Source organism: Phyllobates terribilis, unplaced genomic scaffold, assembly GCF_046119375.1.
Source record: "Phyllobates terribilis strain yellow unplaced genomic scaffold, ASM4611937v1 Scaffold_261__1_contigs__length_2674298, whole genome shotgun sequence".
Taxonomy (NCBI): Eukaryota; Metazoa; Chordata; class Amphibia; order Anura; family Dendrobatidae; genus Phyllobates; species Phyllobates terribilis.
The window spans coordinates 1,493,132-1,513,174 of NW_027363021.1; the positions used below are offsets into that span (position 1 = coordinate 1,493,132).

The 20,043-nt window shown below is 48.9% G+C and overlaps 1 protein-coding gene across 1 annotated transcript in view; it reads right to left on the reverse strand.

Annotated features, from left to right (window-relative positions):
• LOC141219309 (pentatricopeptide repeat-containing protein 1, mitochondrial-like) overlaps nucleotides 1–20,043 on the reverse strand; it is a 644,632-nt gene that overhangs the window by 19,577 nt on the left and 605,012 nt on the right. The window contains exon 5 of the mRNA XM_073666078.1: nucleotides 6,942–7,160. Coding sequence (XP_073522179.1) covers nucleotides 6,942–7,160 — 219 coding nt within the window. The remainder of the gene's footprint in view (nucleotides 1–6,941; nucleotides 7,161–20,043) is intronic.

The following is a 20,043-nucleotide window of genomic DNA, read 5'->3' on the forward strand; positions in this document are numbered from 1 at the left end:
TACATTCTCCTGCCTCCAATACTATATACCTGACAGGAGCCCATAGATTCTGCTGCCTCCAATAATATATACCTGACAGGAGCCCATACATTCTCCTGCCTCCAATACTATATACCTGACAGGAGCCCATAGATTCTGCTGCCTTCAATAATATATACCTGACAGGAGCCCATACATTCTCCTGCCTCCAATAATATATACCTGACAGGAGCCCATACATTCTGCTGCCTCCAATAATATATACCTGACAGGAGACCATAGATTCTGCTGCCTCCAATAATATATACCTGACAGGAGCCCATAGATTCTGCTGGCTAAAATAATATATACCTGTCAGGAGCCCATACATTCTGCTGCCTTCAATAATATATACCTGACAGGAGCCCATACATTCTGCTGCCTTCAATAATATATACCTGACAGGGGCCCATACATTCTCCTGCCTCCAATAATATATACCTGTCAGGAGCCCATACATTCTGCTGCCTTCAATAATATATACCTGACAGGAGCCTATACATTCTGCTGCCTTCAATAATATATACCTGAAAGGGCCCATACAGTGCTGCCAATATGATTAGCGAACCAGGGGGGCCCTCTGTTCTCTGTACAGGGCCCAGGGGGGGTAGGGGGCGGGGCTTGGGGGCGTGGCCAATGGGACCCAGGGCCCACCGGTGGATTTCCTGATCCTCCGTTGGGCCAGAACGCCCCTGGTGGGGTCCCTGTGCCCCCCTAACAGGTGACATACTAACTAGCTGAAAATTTACACCCCAGCACCATCTTTCTATCTCTTAAGCTGACAGTGGATGTGTTGGTAGTGTGGCGCCCCTGAGGGTTCAGTCGCCACAGGGGTACTGCACCTCAGAAAGAGGTGTGGTATCTCCTCTCTCAGGTAAGGATGGAGTATCACACAAGACCCTACTTCACACTCAACACTACACCACTCCTGTCCTGTAGGGGGCCTAAATGCACCAGGGTGCTGCCCCGGCCCGCGATAGAGGAGATGGGGGGGAACCAAAGATAGTGGGAACCATGTGGTGGGTGAGGGTGGAGGAAGCACTTTACTTTAGCATCATATATATATACAGTGGCCATCTTTATAACCTAGTCTTTTGCCGTGGTTCCTTGGGAAAGTCAGTCAGCACAAAGCTGCGGCCGGCTCAGGGGTCACGGTTCCCGGTCTCAGGCCTCGAGACGGGGGGTTGGGGCAGAGTTGAGTTATAGCTAGCTCTGTCCCCGGTCAGAGTCCAATCAAGAAGGCCCAGGAGGGGAGCAGAGGAGATAGGCTCCACAGACGAAAGGATCCCAGGAGGGTACGGACGGAGCGGAGTCGCCACCTGTATTCTTCACTCTGGCCTAGCCTGAGGGACTCCTGCCGCAAGAGGGGACCGGCCCCCGATATCTGACAGTGTACTTCACGTCATCGTTAGAAAAGCCCGGAGGCTTAGTGGATCCCAGGGGGACACGGACGCAGCGGAGTCGCCACCTGTATCTCTCAACCTGTGTATATCCAGTGGGACCCGGCCTTACTCCACGTTCACATCACATACCGTCAGGAGAGGACTGAGTGGGAGAATCTAGGAAAGAGAGGAACACCCCAGCGGGGTCTTGACAGGTGCTCCTGATCTACCTAGGAAGAGCTGAACCCCCTTCCTGGTGGACGCAGCGCGCCGCGAGAAGCAGAGAGAAGCTTCGCAGCTGCTACTTCATCAAAGTGAGTAAATCTTGGATGACTTCACATACTGCCTCCGTTTGCTCATTCCTGCGCGGCACTGCACCCACCACAACTCCCCAGATCCTCCATACTGCCCTGAGGCTTACTCCGCCTGTGGGGAGTAGTACCAAACAAGCTGCCAGAACATCAGCCTCAGAGGACTGCTGCAGCGCTGGTGGCCATCACCAGAAACCACAGGTGGCGTAGTCGAACATCCACTCATCCAATAGCCCATTCTTTTTATGTGACAGCCCTGGGCACGGACTGGGTCGCGGCCACGACGACACCCACATACCCCCACCATATATTGACCCAGCACCGAGTAACCCCACCGCTCAAGGAGGGTGTCGCAACGTGGCGTAGTCGGCAGGATCGCGTGCCCGCAGCAACGGAAGAAGATAATCCCATTGCCGCCGGGTACTGTGCGCCTTTCACAAAAGACTGTCGTTACACACTCAATGTGGTGCCCGCCCAAGAAGAATGGACACCATTAGGTGCCAAAACAACAGCAACTTAAGACCTCCTATCGTGGGCCAGGTTTCCCAATGGTGCGAAGAGCTAAGACCGCTCCTTGCATTAGAGACTGTCCGCATAGTTGTGTCCGTCAAAACGGATGGGACTTCCCAAGGAGTGCCCGTCAGCCAGCCGCCCGGGAGCCTCCCAAAAAGGAGGAGGCAAAAAAGGCCGCACCTTGCAGCAGAGATGGACGCAGCCAAGGAGATGTCCTCCGACGCTGGCCCACCAGCTGCCACCTCCCTCGGTATGGAGGGAATGTACCTGACCCAGGAGGAGGCCGAGTTCCTCCGCGGTGAAATCCAGGACCTGACCCGGAGGGTCGAAGAGGCCAAGCGACTGGCCGCTGCGGAGTGGAGAGAGGAGGTGCTGCAAAAGATCCAGGCCTGCCGCCAGAGCTTGTCATGCCTGTCTACAAAGGCCTTGGCCCAGGGGGAGGAAGCCCCGGAGGCCTTGTGCAGCCCAAGAACGGGTAAGGCGGAAACCCCTATCCCGGGCGCGGGGCGCACCAAAGCCCTCCTCGATCTCCTGCCGGCACCCCTTTCCCCGGGTGCCATCATTTGGGAGCAACTCTTGGCTCTGACGGCTGAGACCCAAGCCACCGCCATCACTGGAGGCCTGATATGCCACACGACTCCCGGTCCAGAGATCCCTGCACTTTCTGGGGTGTCCACCTGCCCCAACCCGGACTGGTCCGCACCAGCAGAGGGCCCGCAGCAACCCCTCCTGTCGCCGCTGCCCGCGCCTCCGGTCGCCTGCCCGGCGGCAGAAGAGTTTGCCTGGGACAACCAGGAGGGTGACCTGATGGGCTTCCCTCGGGAGACCCGGTCTGAAACGCGGAGGCGGGAGGAGTTCTGCCGCAGGGAGCTTCTCCAGCTCGAGAAGGAGCATCGACAGAGGGAGATCCGCTGCGAGCACCTGGAGGTGCGCGCCAAGGCCGCAAAGTCGCAGGCCCGCCAGGCAGAGGCCGCCCGTTCAAGCCCCCGGGAAGAAGGCCTTATTGTGCGCTTCCACCAGGAGGCCGGATGGGGCTTCATTCGCAGCCCACAGTTCCACCGGGACGTCTTTGTCAACCGGCGGGACGTTGAGCCGCGGCTGGAGCAGGGCCACTAATAATTTTTTTATGTACAATCAGGAATTTTATCTCCAATGTAGAGGAGTATCCATGGGATCTAGCTATTCTCCATCGCTAGCAAATATGGTAATGTCCCATTCGGAATATGTTGCACTGTACACTTTCGCTAATCCATGGGCCCGTGATGTTTTCTGGTATGGCAGATACATAGATGATTTGATCTTTATCTGGCGTGGGGATGTGTCTGCCATACCGGAATTCATCAAGTATTTAAATAACAATGAATTTAATCTTTCTTTCACTTACACCTCTGATTCTAAGTGTATATCATTTCTTGATCTAAAATTGGAGATTCTTGACGGTTCCATCACTACTTCTACATTTTCCAACCCATATCTGGGAATACCATTCTACATGCCAAAAGCGGACATCCGCGCCATACTATAAAAGCTATACCTGTGGGGGAACTGACAAGAATCAAACGTAATTGTAACAATGCCAACAAATTGGATGAAGAATTCATCAGGTGTAAAAATACATTGAAATCTAGGGGTTATCCGGATTGGTCTCTAAAGAGAGCAGAAAAAATTGTGGACAGTAAAAATAGACTGGATCTGATTGATCTGTCTAGGACAAGGATTAATCGCAATGATATTACAGCACATAAAAATCGAAATGTTATTTCCTTTAGATATAGTTCACAATTTCAACTGATCAAAAATATAATACTGAAACATCTTCCTATTTTATATGAGGATACTGTATTATCTAAAATTCTTGATTCTGGAGTTTTGGTGGTGGCAAAAAAAGCGCAAACAATAGGGGGGCTATTGGCATCTAGTCGCCCAAATAATCTACAAAAACGGCATACCTGCTTAATTGTAAAGGGTTTTACAAGTGTGGTTACACCAGATGCGGCATTTGTCGCTATGTAAAAATCACTAAAAACTTCCTAATGCTGATTCTAGTGAAACACAATATAAAAAGCTGTCTGAATTGCAACAGTAATTCTGTGGTTTACATCATAAGATGTGCCAGTTGTGATCTGTTATATGTGGGATGCACCATAAGAAAACTAAAACAGCGAGTGGCAGAACATTTTTCTGATATTTTTAATGTCACTAATCAGAACATTTCTTGCGCCTCCAGACATTTTATTGAGCAGCATAATAGAGAGACATCCTCATTTCAGGTCTTTGGCATTGAAAAACTTACCTTTGATCCTCGAGGCAGGGATAATAGGAGACGCCTACTTGATCGAGAAGCATTTTGGATGTATCATCTGAACACTTGCCAACCAAATGGACTAAATTTACGGAGGGAACTGCTGTTCCATTACAGCGAGTAACTTTTCTATGCATATGTGATTTCTTCTTTGTCATGTGATTGTTTTTACTATGCATATACTTTGGAAATCGGTTTTATATTTCTGTATGCTAATATATGCATCATGTGACTTCCATTTTGTATGTGATTGGTGAACAATGGTTTATATACCATGGGTATGCCATTTGCAAGCCAGTCTTGACAAAGAACGCATCTTTAGCGTTCGAAACGCGTTGCCCTGGCTACACTATGTGACTATGGAATCTGTTTTTAAAGAGCTTTTTTCACAATAAAGTAACCTAATTTTTGAACTATTCATGAAGCTGGTAATCCTTTCTCTTTATGCTTTGTTTGCACCCGGTTTATTTAGGATGACATTGTGCCTGCGGATGATGAGCAGTCTACAGACTGGATTGTGGATGGTTTGCACCTGTTTAGGTGATCACTATTGGTTTTATACAAAGCCATTTCTACCTCTGACCTCAGAAGTAAAACCTGTCTGGAGTGGCTCTCCTGGAGGTCCAACTCAGGATCTCCATGCCCTGCAGCCACCCCCCCAGGGCCTACGTTGAGGGTTTTGGGCAGGTCCCTCATGCTGCTGAACTGACACTTTTGTACAAGTATTCTATATCTATAATGTCTTCCTAATGTTTTATATGTTTATACTATATCTATATAACCTGCAACGTTAAAAGTATTTGAGCCTCCCATAAAGGGAAGATAGTTATTTGTTTAAAAAGCATTTAAAAAGTTTGAATGTCTGTACCAATCTTTTGCTCTATTGCAGCCCGCGGACATGCTGTGTTTCACCAGGGGAGAATGTGGCGCCCCTGAGGGTTCAGTCGCCACAGGGGTACTGCACCTCAGAAAGAGGTGTGGTATCTCCTCTCTCAGGTAAGGATGGAGCATCACACAAGACCCTACTTCACACTCAACACTACACCACTTCTGTCCTGTAGGGGGCCTAAATGCACCAGGGTGCTTCCCCGGCCCGGGATAGAGGAGATGGGGGGAACCAAAGATAGGGGGAACCATGTAGTGGGTGAGGGTGGAGGAAGCACTTTACTTTAGCACCTTAAGCATCATATATATACAGTGGCCATCTTTATAACCTGGTCTTTTGTCGTGGTTCCTTGGGAAGGTCAGTCAGCACAAAGCTGTGGCCGGCTCAGGGGTCACGGTTCCGGGTCTCAGGCCTCGAGACGGGGGGTTGGGGCAGAGTTGAGTTATAGCTAGCTCTGTCCCCGGTCAGAGTCCAATCAAGAAGGCACAGGAGGGGAGCAGAGGAGATAGGCTCCACAGGCGAAAGGATCCCAGGAGGGTACGGACGGAGCGGAGTCGCCACCTGTATTCTTCACTCTGGCCTAGCAAGAGGGACTCCTGCCGCAAGAGGGGACCGGCCCCTGATATCTGACAGTGTACTTCACGTCATCGTTAGAAAAGCCTGGAGGCTTAGTGGATCCCAGGGGGATACGGACGGAGCGGAGTCGCCACCTGTATCTCTCAACCTGTGTATATCTAGTGGGACCCGGCCTTACTCCACGTTCACATCACATACCGTCAGGAGAGGACTCAGTGGGAGAATCTAGGAAAGAGAGGAAAACCCCAGGGAGGTCTTGACAGGTGCTCCTGATCTACCTAGGAAGTGCTGAACCCCTTCCTGGTGGCCGCAGCGCGCCACGAGAAGCAGAGAGAAGCTTTGCAACTGCTACTTCATCAAAGTGAGTAAATCTTGGATGACTTCACATACTGCCTCCGTTTGCTCATTCCTGCGCGGCACTGCACCCACCACAACTCCCCAGATCCTCCAAACTGCCCTGAGGCCTACTCCACCTGTGGGGAGTAGTACCAACCAAGCTGTCAGAACATCAGCCTCAGAGGACTGCTGCAACGCTGGTGGCCATCACCAGAAACCACAGGTGGCGTAGTCGAACATCCACTCATCCAATAGCCCATTCTTTTTATGTGACAGCCCTGGGCACGGACCGAGTCGCGGCCACGACGACACTCCCATACCCCCACCATATATTGTCTGGTACTGAGTAACCCCACCGCTCAGGGAGGGCGTCGCAGTAGCAGATAGTTCAAAGCTGTCCACCTTTCTCGAATTTAGTAAGTGACCCCCTGGTCCCCACAGAAGAACTGAACTCTGGTGGTGCCATCTGATGGCTGCTAAGTCCCCGGCCAGACATGGTGCACTGGTGATTCCCCGTGGAATGATTACAATGATGCTGTTCCCTCCCGGTTAATCTACGATACGGGCATCTTATAAGGACTCCATTGTGGGTGACCAGGACTGTGACCTTGACTTACCTTAAATAGCTCACAGCTCCCTTGCAGTCCTGAGCTCAGTGTGCAGACCTTCAGCGAGCTCCGGTAAGTGATGGGATTAAGCGCAATGTTCTTGTCCATCAATTCTTTCCGCAGCTTCAGTGCGTGCTGCAGACCCGAGTCTTTCCATGGCGACTCCGCGCAGGCGTTGAACAGGGCAGTATATGTGGCATCTGTGGGAACCAGACCTCGCTTTTTCATCTAAATGATGTAACAAGAAATGAGTCTGTACTGTAAAAACTGTATGTAATAATAGCAATAATAATGTAAGTACATAATATACAGGGCATTATCAGATAATGTACAGGTAATTTACTGTATTACGTTATTAGTCCTCCCAATTAACAGAACAAATGGTCCATGGTGCTCACTGGGGCGCTGACGCCCCTTCACAGCAAGATCCATATAAGTGTGTGCGCCTCGTACTGCCGGCCTCGGCCAGATCCCCACAGCTTGTACACTGATGAACAGCGTACACAATGAATGTTATATTGAGGGCATAACAGTCATGTCAGATGGCTACTGCTATGTGTATATTCTATTCTGGCCCCTGTGTGTCCTGCAATTGTCACCAGTTCTCCCCTCTGCAGGCTCTAGCGCTAAGCTTCAGTTATCTCTCAGCTAGTGGGTAGAGAATGCTGCACTGACTGCTCACGTACACATCGCACACAGGCGGGAGGGATTCCCGCTTTCCATTCAGCACATGTTCAGAAGCAGTGGCAGTGATATGGTTGTGTAGAGATAAACTCCTTACTAGAATAAGCTGCAGCACGATCTGCCCGTGTCTCCCTCTGATTGTCCTATCACTGTGCTCCTGCTCCAGCCTAACCTGATTTCATTAATCAATAGTGCAAGTAAAGATAAGACACTTTGTAATATACATTATCAGATAAACCTTCTTCTTTTGTCACTTAAAACACATTTTTTGGTCTCCTGCACTAATCATTCACTCTCAATATCGGCTAAATCTGTGGGAGAAGGGAAGGGAACCTGTCACGTGAAAAAACGTTATCAACCTGTAGATATGGGGTTACTCTGCAGGTTAATAGCATTCTGAACCTGCCCGGTGCCGGCATTTAGACTCCCTCTGCCAGGAGGAAATGAACTTTATCGTACCTGGTAGCGTTTGGGTATCAGTCATGGGGGCGGCACTGGTTCAGTCACCGCTCTGTGTATAGAGAGTGACGGCTGTCACCGTGCCCCCAGCCCTGATTGACAGCCGGCCCTAATGCTGAGCTGCCATCAGTCACTACAGGGGTCGCAGTTACAGGCGCCACTTTCTATACACAGAGCAGTGCCGCCCCAGTGACTGGAAGTCGAACGCTACCGGGAGGAACGCGACAGGTTCATTTCAACAAAAATGTCTGCGATGCCCCTATAAACCTATGGAAGGGGGAGATGGAGGGAGAAAAAGCAGAGCACAGAAAAGGTAAATGCTGAGGCTTATAATGTAGAGAAAAAATGCAGGAGACCCATCATATAATGTACACTCCCCATACATTCATGTACACTCAGGAGTGTATAATGAGTGGCAATTATTCCTTATATAGTACTCCTTATTCTAAAAAGTCATCAGAAAGTGCTGTTAAATCGTAAGGGAATCTGCCACCCGGTTTTAGATGCCCCATCTGAGAGCAGCATGATATAAGGGGTGAGACCCTGATTACAGTGATATCTCACGCTTTTTGCTGCTTACTGCTATTTTGATAAAATCAGTGTTTTATCTGCTGCAGCTCTAGTAGTTCTCTGAATGCTGAGCTTTGTATAACCTCACCCACACCACTGATCGGCAGCTTTCCTCCAGTCAGTGGTGGGGATGGGGTTATACAGAGCACATGAATACCGAGGACTACCTAGCAGAATTTCATACAATTTGCCCAACAGAAGAAAATTCATATGTAAAAGAATACAACGACTATAATACTGCTCCCTATGTACAAGAATATAACTGCGATAATACTGCTCCCTATGTACAAGAATACAACTACTATAATACTGCCCTCTATGTACAAGAATACAACTACTATAATACTGTTCCTATGTACAAGAATATAACTACTATAATACTGCCCCCTATGTACAAGAATATAACTGCTATAATACTGCTCCGTATGTACAAGAATACAACTACTATAATACTGCCCCTATATACAAGAATATAACTACTATAATACTGCTCCTATGTACAAGAATATAACTGCTATGATATTGCCCCTGTATAAGAATATAACTACTATAATACAGCTCTTATGTACAAGAATATAACTACTATAATACTGCTACTAAGTACAAGAATATAACTGGTATAATACTGCCCCTGTATAAGAATACAACTACTATAATACTGCTACTATGTATAAGAATATAACTGCTATAATACTGCTCCAGTATAAGAATATAACTGCTATAATACTGCTACTATGTATAAGAATATAACTGCTATGATACTGCCCCTGTATAAGAATATAACTGCTATGATACTGCCCCTGTGTAAGAATATAACTGCTATGATACTGGTATGAGTGGCGGTATTGCCATCATTATTTGAGCTGTTTTTCTACTGCATTAACCCCTCCTCGTCTTAAACCTGTTTTGGGCTTAGATGAGGGCTCAGCTCTGGGCGCTTGTATGCGGTGACTTCTCTGGATGCCACATTTCCGGGCACTTGCTCTACAATGGCCTCACTTCTGTTCCTGTATGGCCTCCGCTGGGTGCGGCCTCACTCGCTGGGAGGAGGTCAGTTACCGGACTCTGGGCTTGGACCTGGTGCCCTGTAGGTAGCAGGTGTGACTTGGAGGACCCCTGCTATGACTGACTCCTGACAGTGTTCAGGGCCCATCCTGCCGCTATAGTGACTGGCAGACCCGGCCGTACAGGGTTACTGGGCGTTCGCCTCTGAGTGATGGAATCAGCGCGCAGACGATTATTGTCTCAGCCCGGAGCGGTGAGAGCCGGGGCCCTATAATCCAGCACATTCCAGCCGTTCATCCTAATCCGCCTACAGCGGCCGCTAATGTGCGCCCTCCAGGCAGGAGAGGAGGCGAGTCCCCACACCGGCCTCACATGGAGGCTCGCACCATGGGGATCGAAGCTTCAGCATCCCGCCCGGAATAAACTGCAGGCGCTTTCTTATATACCTTGCGTTTTTATTCTTCACCATTTACTTCGTCAGGGAATAAAAACATTTAAATAATTGTTACGGAAAACAGCGCCACCCTGACCCATGGGTTGTATTTGGTATTACAGCTCAGGGTCCTGCAATACCGGCTGTGAGCAGATGTGGCGCTGTTTCTGTACCAGAGCAGCCATGTTTTTCCACTCTGAGCAGGGCTGTGTCCAGGAAGTCTCTAACCATAGGGATCTGGTTTGAGCGGGCATTTCCCCTTTAAATGTTATGGTCACCTTTGGGGACTTTCTTTTGTATTTAAATGCATTTATTTTTGAGCCAAATATTTTTTGCAAATTGGTTCCATTAAAATTTTTCACAGTTTGGCTTTTACAGGCCTTTTAAGTGGCTGTGGAATGAGTCAACTGAGGACCTGTCAGTGAGCTCCTCTCACTGACACAAAGTTCTGCTCAGCTTTCATGTAGGCTCAGTAAAATGACAGCTTAAAAAAAAAAGCTGCAAGCTCACTGATAAATTCTCAGTTAACTCATTCCGCAGATGTCAGACGCAAAAAATTTAATAAATCCCATTTTTAATAAAATTAAAATATATGCATTTAAGAAAATGTAAAAAATGCCAGGTAAGTGTGAACGATGTCTTGTATGTGGCCAGGTGGATTGTCTGTACTTACTGTACAGGCAGGGGCGTACATAGGAATCATTGGGCCCCATAGCAGAAGCTCTAATTGGGCCCCTTCATGTCGACATCTTCCAGCCACGATGATCAGTACAGCCCTAAAAATAACAAGGTCAGATATTGTCGGCATACATGTGTCTCCCCCGCTCTGCGTCCTCGAATACAGATATGTAACACCCCACCATTAATATACTATTAGCCACTTAGTAATCAAAATATAAAGTGATAAGCAGCACTGTGCCCCCCATTAACTATAATCTGCACCGGCCAATAAAATAAATTATTCAGTCTCTGTGACTCTCCCCAATTAACTGTAAGGCTATGTGCACACGGAAAATATACAAGGCTTTACAGTACAAGCAAAGTGAAACCCCCATCATTGCTCTCTACCAGCACCCCATCATTACTCTCTCCCAGCACCCTCGCAATTGCTCTCTCCCACCACCTCCATCATTGCTCTCTCTCAGCACCCCCATCATTACTGTCTCCCAGCACCCCCATCATTGCTCTCTCCCACCACCTCCATCATTGCTCTCTCTCAGCACCCCCATCATTACTGTCTCCCAGCACCCCCGTCATTGCTCTGTCCCAGCACCCTCATCGTTGCGCTCTTCCAGCACCCCCATCAATTCGCTCTCCCAGCACTCCCATCATTGCGCTCTCTCAGCACCCGCATCATTCCTCTGTCCCACCACCCCCATCATTGCTCTCTCCCAGCACTCCCATCATTGCTCTGTCCCAGCACCCCATCATTGCTCTGTCCCAGCACCTCCATCAATGCTCTCTCCCAGCCCCCCCCATCATTGCTCTCTCCCAGCACCCCCATCATTGCGCTCTCCCAGCACCCCTATCATTGCTCTCTCCCAGCCCCGCATAATTGCTCTCTCCCAGGCCCCCACCATTGCTTTGTCCCAGCACCCTCATCATTGCTTGCTCCCAGCAACACGTCATTGCTCTCCCCTTCCCTACCATCCCCATCATTGCTCTCCCCAGCCCTATCAGCCCCATTATTGCTCTTCCCAGCCGCATCATTCCTCTCCCCAGCCCCATTATTGCTCTTCCCAGCCCCATCAGCCCCATTATTGCTCTTCCCAGCCCCATCATTCCTCTCCCTAGCCCCATCAGCCCCATTATTGCTCTCCCCAGCCCCATCATCCCATCATTCCTCTCCCCAGCTCCATCAACTCCATTATTCCTCTCCCCAGCCCCATCAACTCCATTATTGCTCACCCCAGCCCCACCATCCCATCATTGCTCTCCCCAGCCCCACCATCCCCATCATTGCTCCCTAAAGCCCCATCATTCCTCTCCGTAGCCATCCCCAGCCCCATCAATCCCATCATTCCTCTTCCCATCCCCATCAACCCCATTATTCCTCTCCCCAGCCCCATTATTGCTCTCCCCAGCCCCATCAACCCCATTATTCCTCTCCCCAGCCCCATCAACCCCATTATTGCTCTCCCCAGCCCCATCATTCCTCCACCCACCTCCCCTCCCCAGCATTTCAGTAAAAAAAAAAAACAAAACAAAAAAAGAACAACTTACCTCAGCTCGCTCGCCTGCAGCATCCTCCTGGTTGCCGGCAGCTTTCTTCCTGACCCAGGCGCGCGCTGCATGATGACGTCATCAAGCTGCGCGCGCCTGGGTCAGGGAGGAAGCAGAGGACGAACCCTCCAGCTCCGCGGCTATTCTCCTCCTGACAGCAGCGGAGCTGCAGGGATCGCTCCCTGACCGCCGCGTGCAGGGAGCAGCTGCATGGTGGAGACCCGGCGCTGCTGCACCGGCGGCGGTATGTCCACCCCTGGACTGCTATGGGAACCCACCGGCTCACGGGCCCCATAGCAGTCGCGTGGTCTGCCGCCATTGGCGGTACGCCACTGCGTACAGGAGCTGGGAGCACTGGCTGTAGCCTCCTCCATCTCCTCGCACTTGTCTGCCGCCCTCTGGCGGTCGCTGTAGGTCATGGCGCACACGGCGGCTCCGGACTCCACCAGGAACTTACACACCTGGACGTTGTTGCAGGAGGCGGCGCAGTGCAGCGGGGTCCTGACAGCGACACCAAGCGGAGAAAACGACAGAAACCGCCACAGAAAACCCCCTGAAAAACTAGACCGTCTGTCCTCAATCACCCAGACCCTCGGGGGCTCAACTTTTCTATTTCTTGGGCCAAGATTTTTTTTTCTTTTTCTCCCATTGATGCAATCTGGCCGGGGGGGGCGGGGTAGTGCTTAATAAGTGCTCTCAGGCCTCTAACAAGGGATGGGGGGTTTTCTGCCGACCCCTTTAATGCGAGCCGATATTCGGGGCAGCAGCCGGCGCTGTCTGCTGCGTTTACCTTCACTCCGAACTGGACGATCTCGGTGTGGCCGGCGCACACGGCGGTGTGGGGGGCTGTGAGACCCTCGTCATTGGGCTGGCTGGGGTCTTCCACCTGCTGATGAGGGGGATGGAGAAGATACAACATTAGTGCTGGCAGAAATCCAGAGCGCGGGAGTCATCAGCACAATAAGCGAAGGAGCGGGACGGGCCGGGGATGAAGAGCGCGGTAATGAGGGGGGACGAGCGCGGTAATGAGGGGGACGAGCGCGGTAATGAGGGGGACAAGGGCCGCATTCAGCAGAGGAAAGGAATGAGGGGGGCTTCTAATTCTACCAATCAGAGGCGGATAATATCTGGCTGCAGGACAGGAATGACATCACCGCCCATCAGCTCTCATCACATTGCCCTCTGTTCACACCTGAGCTGTGTCCACAGTTTATAACTGAAGCAATAACTGTCATAAAGCCGCTGTAAATAGGACAGAAAATCTGCACCAAAATCTGTGCAAAACTTAACTGCAGATTTGGCCACAGATTTCACTCTTTGCAAACCATTAAGTGAAATTAGCAGTGACAATCCACACTGAGAACTTGTGTGGGCGCTATATGATGTGTGTTGTAGGTACTGTATAGCGGTAATGTGTGGGCGCTATATGATGTGTGTTGTAGGTGCTGTATAGCGGTAATGTGTGGGCACTATATGATGTGTGTTGTAGGTACTGTATAGCGGTAATGTGTGGGCGCTATATGATGTGTGTTGTAGGTACTGTATAGAGGTAATGTGTGGACGCTATATGATGTGTGTTGTAGGTACTGTATAGAGGTAATGTGTGGACGCTATATGATGTGTGTTGTAGGTACTGTATAGCGGTAATGTGTGGGCGCTATATGATGTATGTTGTAGGTACTGTATAGCGGTAATGTGTGGGCGCTATATGATGTGTGTTGTAGGTACTGTATAGCGGTTATGTGGGCACTATATGATGTGTGTTGTAGGCACTGTATAGCGGTTATGTGGGCACTATATGATGTGTGTTGTAGGTACTGTATAGTGGTAATGTGTGGGCGCTATATGATGTATGTTGTAGGTACTGTATAGCGGTTATGTGGGCACTATATGATGTGTGTTGTAGGCACTGTATAGCGGTAATGTGTGGGCGCTATATGATGTGTGTTGTAGGTACTGTATAGCGGTAATGTGTGGGCGCTATATGATGTATGTTGTAGGTACTGTATAGCGGTTATGTGGGCACTATATGATGTGTGTTGTAGGCACTGTATAGCGGTAATGTGTGGGCGCTATATGATGTGTGTTGTAGGTACTGTATAGCGGTAATGTGTGGGCACTATATGATGTGTGTTGTAGGCGCTGTATAGCGGTAATGTGTGGGCGCTATATGATGTGTGTTGTAGGTACTGTATAGCGGTAATGTGTGGGCACTATATGATGTATGTTTTAGGTACTGTATAGCGGTAATGTGTGGGCACTATATGATGTGTGTTGTAGGTAATGTGTGGGCACTATATGATGTATGTTGTAGGTACTGTATAGCGGTAATGTGTGGGCACTATATGATGTGTGTTGTAGGTACTGTATAGAGGTAATGTGTGGACGCTATATGATGTGTGTTGTAGGTACTGTATAGCGGTAATGTGTGGACGCTATATGATGTGTGTTGTAGGTACTGTATAGCGGTAATGTGTGGGCGCTATATGATGTGTGTTGTAGGTACTGTATAGAGGTAATGTGTGGACGCTATATGATGTGTGTTGTAGGTACTGTATAGCGGTAATGTGTGGACGCTATATGATGTGTGTTGTAGGTACTGTATAGCGGTAATGTGTGGACGCTATATGATGTGTGTTGTAGGTACTGTATAGCGGTAATGTGTGGACGCTATATGATGTGTGTTGTAGGTACTGTATAGCGGTAATGTGTGGGCGCTATATGATGTGTGTTGTAGGTACTGTATAGCGGTAATGTGTGGGCGCTATATGATGTGTGTTGTAGGTACTGTATAGCGGTAATGTGTGGGCGCTATATGATGTGTGCTGTAGGTACTGTATAGCGGTAATGTGTGGGCGCTATATGATGTGTGTTGTAGGTACTGTATAGCGGTAATGTGTGGGCGCTATATGATGCGTGCTGTAGGTACTGTATAGCGGTAATGTGTGGGCGCTATATGATGTGTGTTGTAGGTACTGTATAGCGGTAATGTGTGGGCGCTATATGATGTGTGTTGTAGGTACTGTATAGCGGTAATGTGTGGGCGCTATATGATGTGTGTTGTAGGTACTGTATAGCGGTAATGTGTGGGCGCTATATGATGTGTGTTGTAGGCACTGTATAGCGGTAATGTGTGGACGCTATATGATGTGTGTTGTAGGTACTGTATAGAGGTAATGTGTGGACGCTATATGATGTGTGTTGTAGGTACTGTATAGAGGTAATGTGTGGACGCTATATGATGTGTGTTGTAGGCACTGTATAGCGGTAATGTGTGGGCGCTATATGATGTATGTTGTAGGTACTGTATAGCGGTAATGTGGGCGCTATATGATGTGTGTTGTAGGCACTGTATAGCGGTAATGTGTGGACGCTATATGATGTGTGTTGTAGGTACTGTATAGAGGTAATGTGTGGGCGCTATATGATGTGTGTTGTAGGTACTGTATAGAGGTAATGTGTGGACGCTATATGATGTGTGTTGTAGGTACTGTATAGAGGTAATGTGTGGACGCTATATGATGTGTGTTGTAGGCACTGTATAGCGGTAATGTGTGGGCGCTATATGATGTATGTTGTAGGTACTGTATAGCGGTAATGTGGGCGCTATATGATGTGTGTTGTAGGCACTGTATAGCGGTAATGTGTGGACGCTATATGATGTGTGTTGTAGGTACTGTATAGCGGTAATGTGTGGGCGCTATATGATGTGTGTTGTAGGTACTGTATAGCGGTAATGTGTGGGCGCTATATGATGTATGTTGTAGGTACTGTATAGCGGTAATGTGTGGGCGCTATATGATGTGTGTTGTAGGTACTGTATAGCGGTTATGTGGGCACTATATGATGTGTGTTGTAGGTACTGTATAGCGGTAATGTGTGGGCGCTGTATGATGTATGTTGTAGGTACTGTATAGCGGTTATGTGGGCACTATATGATGTGTGTTGTAGGCACTGTATAGCGGTAATGTGTGGGCGCTATATGATGTGTGTTGTAGGTACTGTATAGCGGTAATGTGTGGGCACTATATGATGTGTGTTGTAGGCGCTGTATAGCGGTAATGTGTGGGCGCTATATGATGTGTGTTGTAGGTACTGTATAGCGGTAATGTGTGGGCACTATATGATGTATGTTGTAGGTACTGTATAGCGGTAATGTGTGGGCACTATATGATGTGTGTTGTAGGTAATGTGTGGGCACTATATGATGTATGTTGTAGGTACTGTATAGCGGTAATGTGTGGGCACTATATGATGTGTGTTGTAGGTACTGTATAGCGGTAATGTGTGGGCGCTATATGATGTGTGTTGTAGGTACTGTATAGAGGTAATGTGTGGACGCTATATGATGTGTGTTGTAGGTACTGTATAGCGGTAATGTGTGGACGCTATATGATGTGTGTTGTAGGTACTGTATAGCGGTAATGTGTGGACGCTATATGATGTGTGTTGTAGGTACTGTATAGCGGTAATGTGTGGACGCTATATGATGTGTGTTGTAGGTACTGTATAGCGGTAATGTGTGGACGCTATATGATGTGTGTTGTAGGTACTGTATAGCGGTAATGTGTGGGCGCTATATGATGTGTGTTGTAGGTACTGTATAGCGGTAATGTGTGGGCGCTATATGATGTGTGTTGTAGGTACTGTATAGCGGTAATGTGTGGGCGCTATATGATGCGTGCTGTAGGTACTGTATAGCGGTAATGTGTGGGCGCTATATGATGTGTGTTGTAGGTACTGTATAGCGGTAATGTGTGGGCGCTATATGATGTGTGTTGTAGGTACTGTATAGCGGTAATGTGTGGGCGCTATATGATGTGTGTTGTAGGTACTGTATAGCGGTAATGTGTGGGCGCTATATGATGTGTGTTGTAGGCACTGTATAGCGGTAATGTGTGGACGCTATATGATGTGTGTTGTAGGTACTGTATAGAGGTAATGTGTGGACGCTATATGATGTGTGTTGTAGGTACTGTATAGAGGTAATGTGTGGACGCTATATGATGTGTGTTGTAGGTACTGTATAGCGGTAATGTGTGGGCGCTATATGATGTGTGTTGTAGGTACTGTATAGCGGTAATGTGTGGGCGCTATATGATGTGTGTTGTAGGTACTGTATAGAGGTAATGTGTGGGCGCTATATGATGTATGTTGTAGGTACTGTATAGCGGTAATGTGTGGGCACTATATGATGTGTGTTGTAGGTACTGTATAGCGGTAATGTGTGCGCACTATATGATGTATGTTGTAGGTACTGTATAGCGGTAATGTGTGGGCGCTATATGATGTGTGTTGTAGGTACTGTATAGAGGTAATGTGTGGGCGCTATATGATGTGTGTTGTAGGTACTGTATAGCGGTAATGTGTGGTCGCTATATGATGTATGTTGTAGGTACTGTATAGCGGTAATGCTTGGGCACTGTGTGATGCATGTTGTAGGTACTGTATAGCAGTAATGTGTGGGCGCTATATGATGTGTGTTGTAGGTACTGTATAGCAGTAATGTGTGGGCGCTATATGAGGTATGTTGTAGGTACTGTATAGCGGTAATGTGTGGGCGCTATATGATGCGTGTTGTAGGCACTGTATAGCGGAAATATGTGGACGCTATATGATGTGTGTTGTAGGCACTGTATAGCGGTAATGCGTGGGCTCTGTGTGATGCGTGCTGTAGGCACTGTATAGCGGTAATGCGTGGGCACTGTGTGATGCGTGCTGTAGGCACTGTATAACGGTAATGCGTGGGCTCTGTGTGATGCATGCTGTAGGCACTGTATAGCGGTAATGCGTGGGCACTGTGATGCGTGCTGTGGGCACTGTGTGATGCGTGCTGTAGGCACTGTATAGCGGTAATGCGTGGGCACTGATGCGTGCTGTAGGCACTGTATAGCGGTAATGCGTGGGCACTGTGATGCGTGCTGTAGGCACTGTATAGCGGTAATGTGTGGGCACTGTGTGATGCGTGTTGTAGGCACTGTATAGCGGTAATGTGTGGACGCTATATGATGTGTGTTGTAGGCACTGTATAGCGGTAATGTGTGGGCACTGTGTGATGCGTGCTGTAGGCACTGTATAGCGGTAATGCGTGGGCACTGTGTGATGCGTGCTGTAGGCACTGTATAGCGGTAATGCGTGGGCTCTGTGTGATGCATGCTGTAGGCACTGTATAGCGGTAATGTGTGGGCACTATAGCGGTAATGCGTGGGCACTGTGATGCATGCTGTAGGCACTGTATAGCGGTAATGCGTGGGCACTGTGATGCGTGCTGTGGGCACTGTGTGATGCGTGCTGTAGGCACTGTATAGCGGTAATGCGTGGGCACTGTGATGCGTGCTGTAGGCACTGTATAGCGGTAATGCGTGGGCACTGTGATGCGTGTTGTAGGCACTGTATAGCGGTAATGCGTGGGCACTGTGATGCGTGCTGTAGGCACTGTATAGCAGTAATGTGTGGGCACTATAGCGGTAATGCGTGGGCACTGTGTGATGCATGCTGTAGGCACTGTATAGCGGTAATGCGTGGGCACTGATGCGTGCTGTGGGCACTGTGTGATGCGTGCTGTAGGCACTGTATAGCGGTAATGCGTGGTCACTGTGATGCGTGCTGTAGGCACTGTATAGCGGTAATGCGTGGGCACTGTGATGCGTGTTGTAGGCACTGTATAGCGGTAATGCGTGGGCACTGTGATGCGTGCTGTAGGTACTGTATAGCGGTAATGCGTGGGCACTGTGATGCGTGCTGTAGGCACTGTATAGCGGTAATGCGTGGGCACTGTGTGATGCGTGCTGTAGGCACTGTATAGTGGTAATGCGTGGGCACTATATGATGCGTGTTGTAGGTACTGTATAGCGGTAATGTGTGGGATCTATATGATGCGTGTTGTAGGTACTGTATAGCGGTAATGTGTGGCGCGCTTTATGATGTGTGTTGTAGGTACTGTATAGCGGTAATGTGTGGGCGCTATATGATGCGTGTTGTAGGTACTGTATAGCGGTAATGTGGGTTCTATATGATGCGTGTTGTAGGTACTGTATAGCGATAATGTGTGGGCGCTATATGATGCGTGTTGTAGGTACTGTATAGCGGTAATGTGTCGGCACTATATTATATATGTTGTACTGTATAGCGGTAATGTGTGGGCACTATATGACGGCATTTTGTATACTTATACAAATAAATATTGGCATCCTGCTTTGCTTTTTGCTCACGGCCCCGTCGCCTTCTCTCCTCTGCCGGCGCCCCGTCGCCTTCTCTCCTCTGCCGGCGCCCCGTCGCCTTCTCTCCTCTGCCGGCGCCCCGTCGCCTTCTCTCCTCTGCCGGCGCCCCGTCGCCTTCTCTCCTCTGCCGGCGCCCCGTCGCCTTCTCTCCTCTGCCGGCGCCCCGTCGCCTTCTCTCCTCTGCCGGCGCCGTGCCCCTTCCTCACTAATGTTATTTGCTTTCCTTAGATTTGCTTTCTGACAACATTGTGCTTTCGCTGACCCACGCTGCAGCCGCAGAGGTCGTCTTGCAGATCATCTCGGAGTGTTACCCCCAGGTAATAATAAATACTATTAATTACAGCCCCATCTGTGATCTGAGCAGATCCACACTAGGCTATGCCACTGGAGATCCTTGGGGACCCTGCTGGGACCCCCACAATCTTTTTTGTCACTCTTGGGCTAATGATACATGGGGTAAGAACCAGCGCCCCCCTGTCCATAGGGTGTTTGTGAAATTCTCTATATATATTTTTGT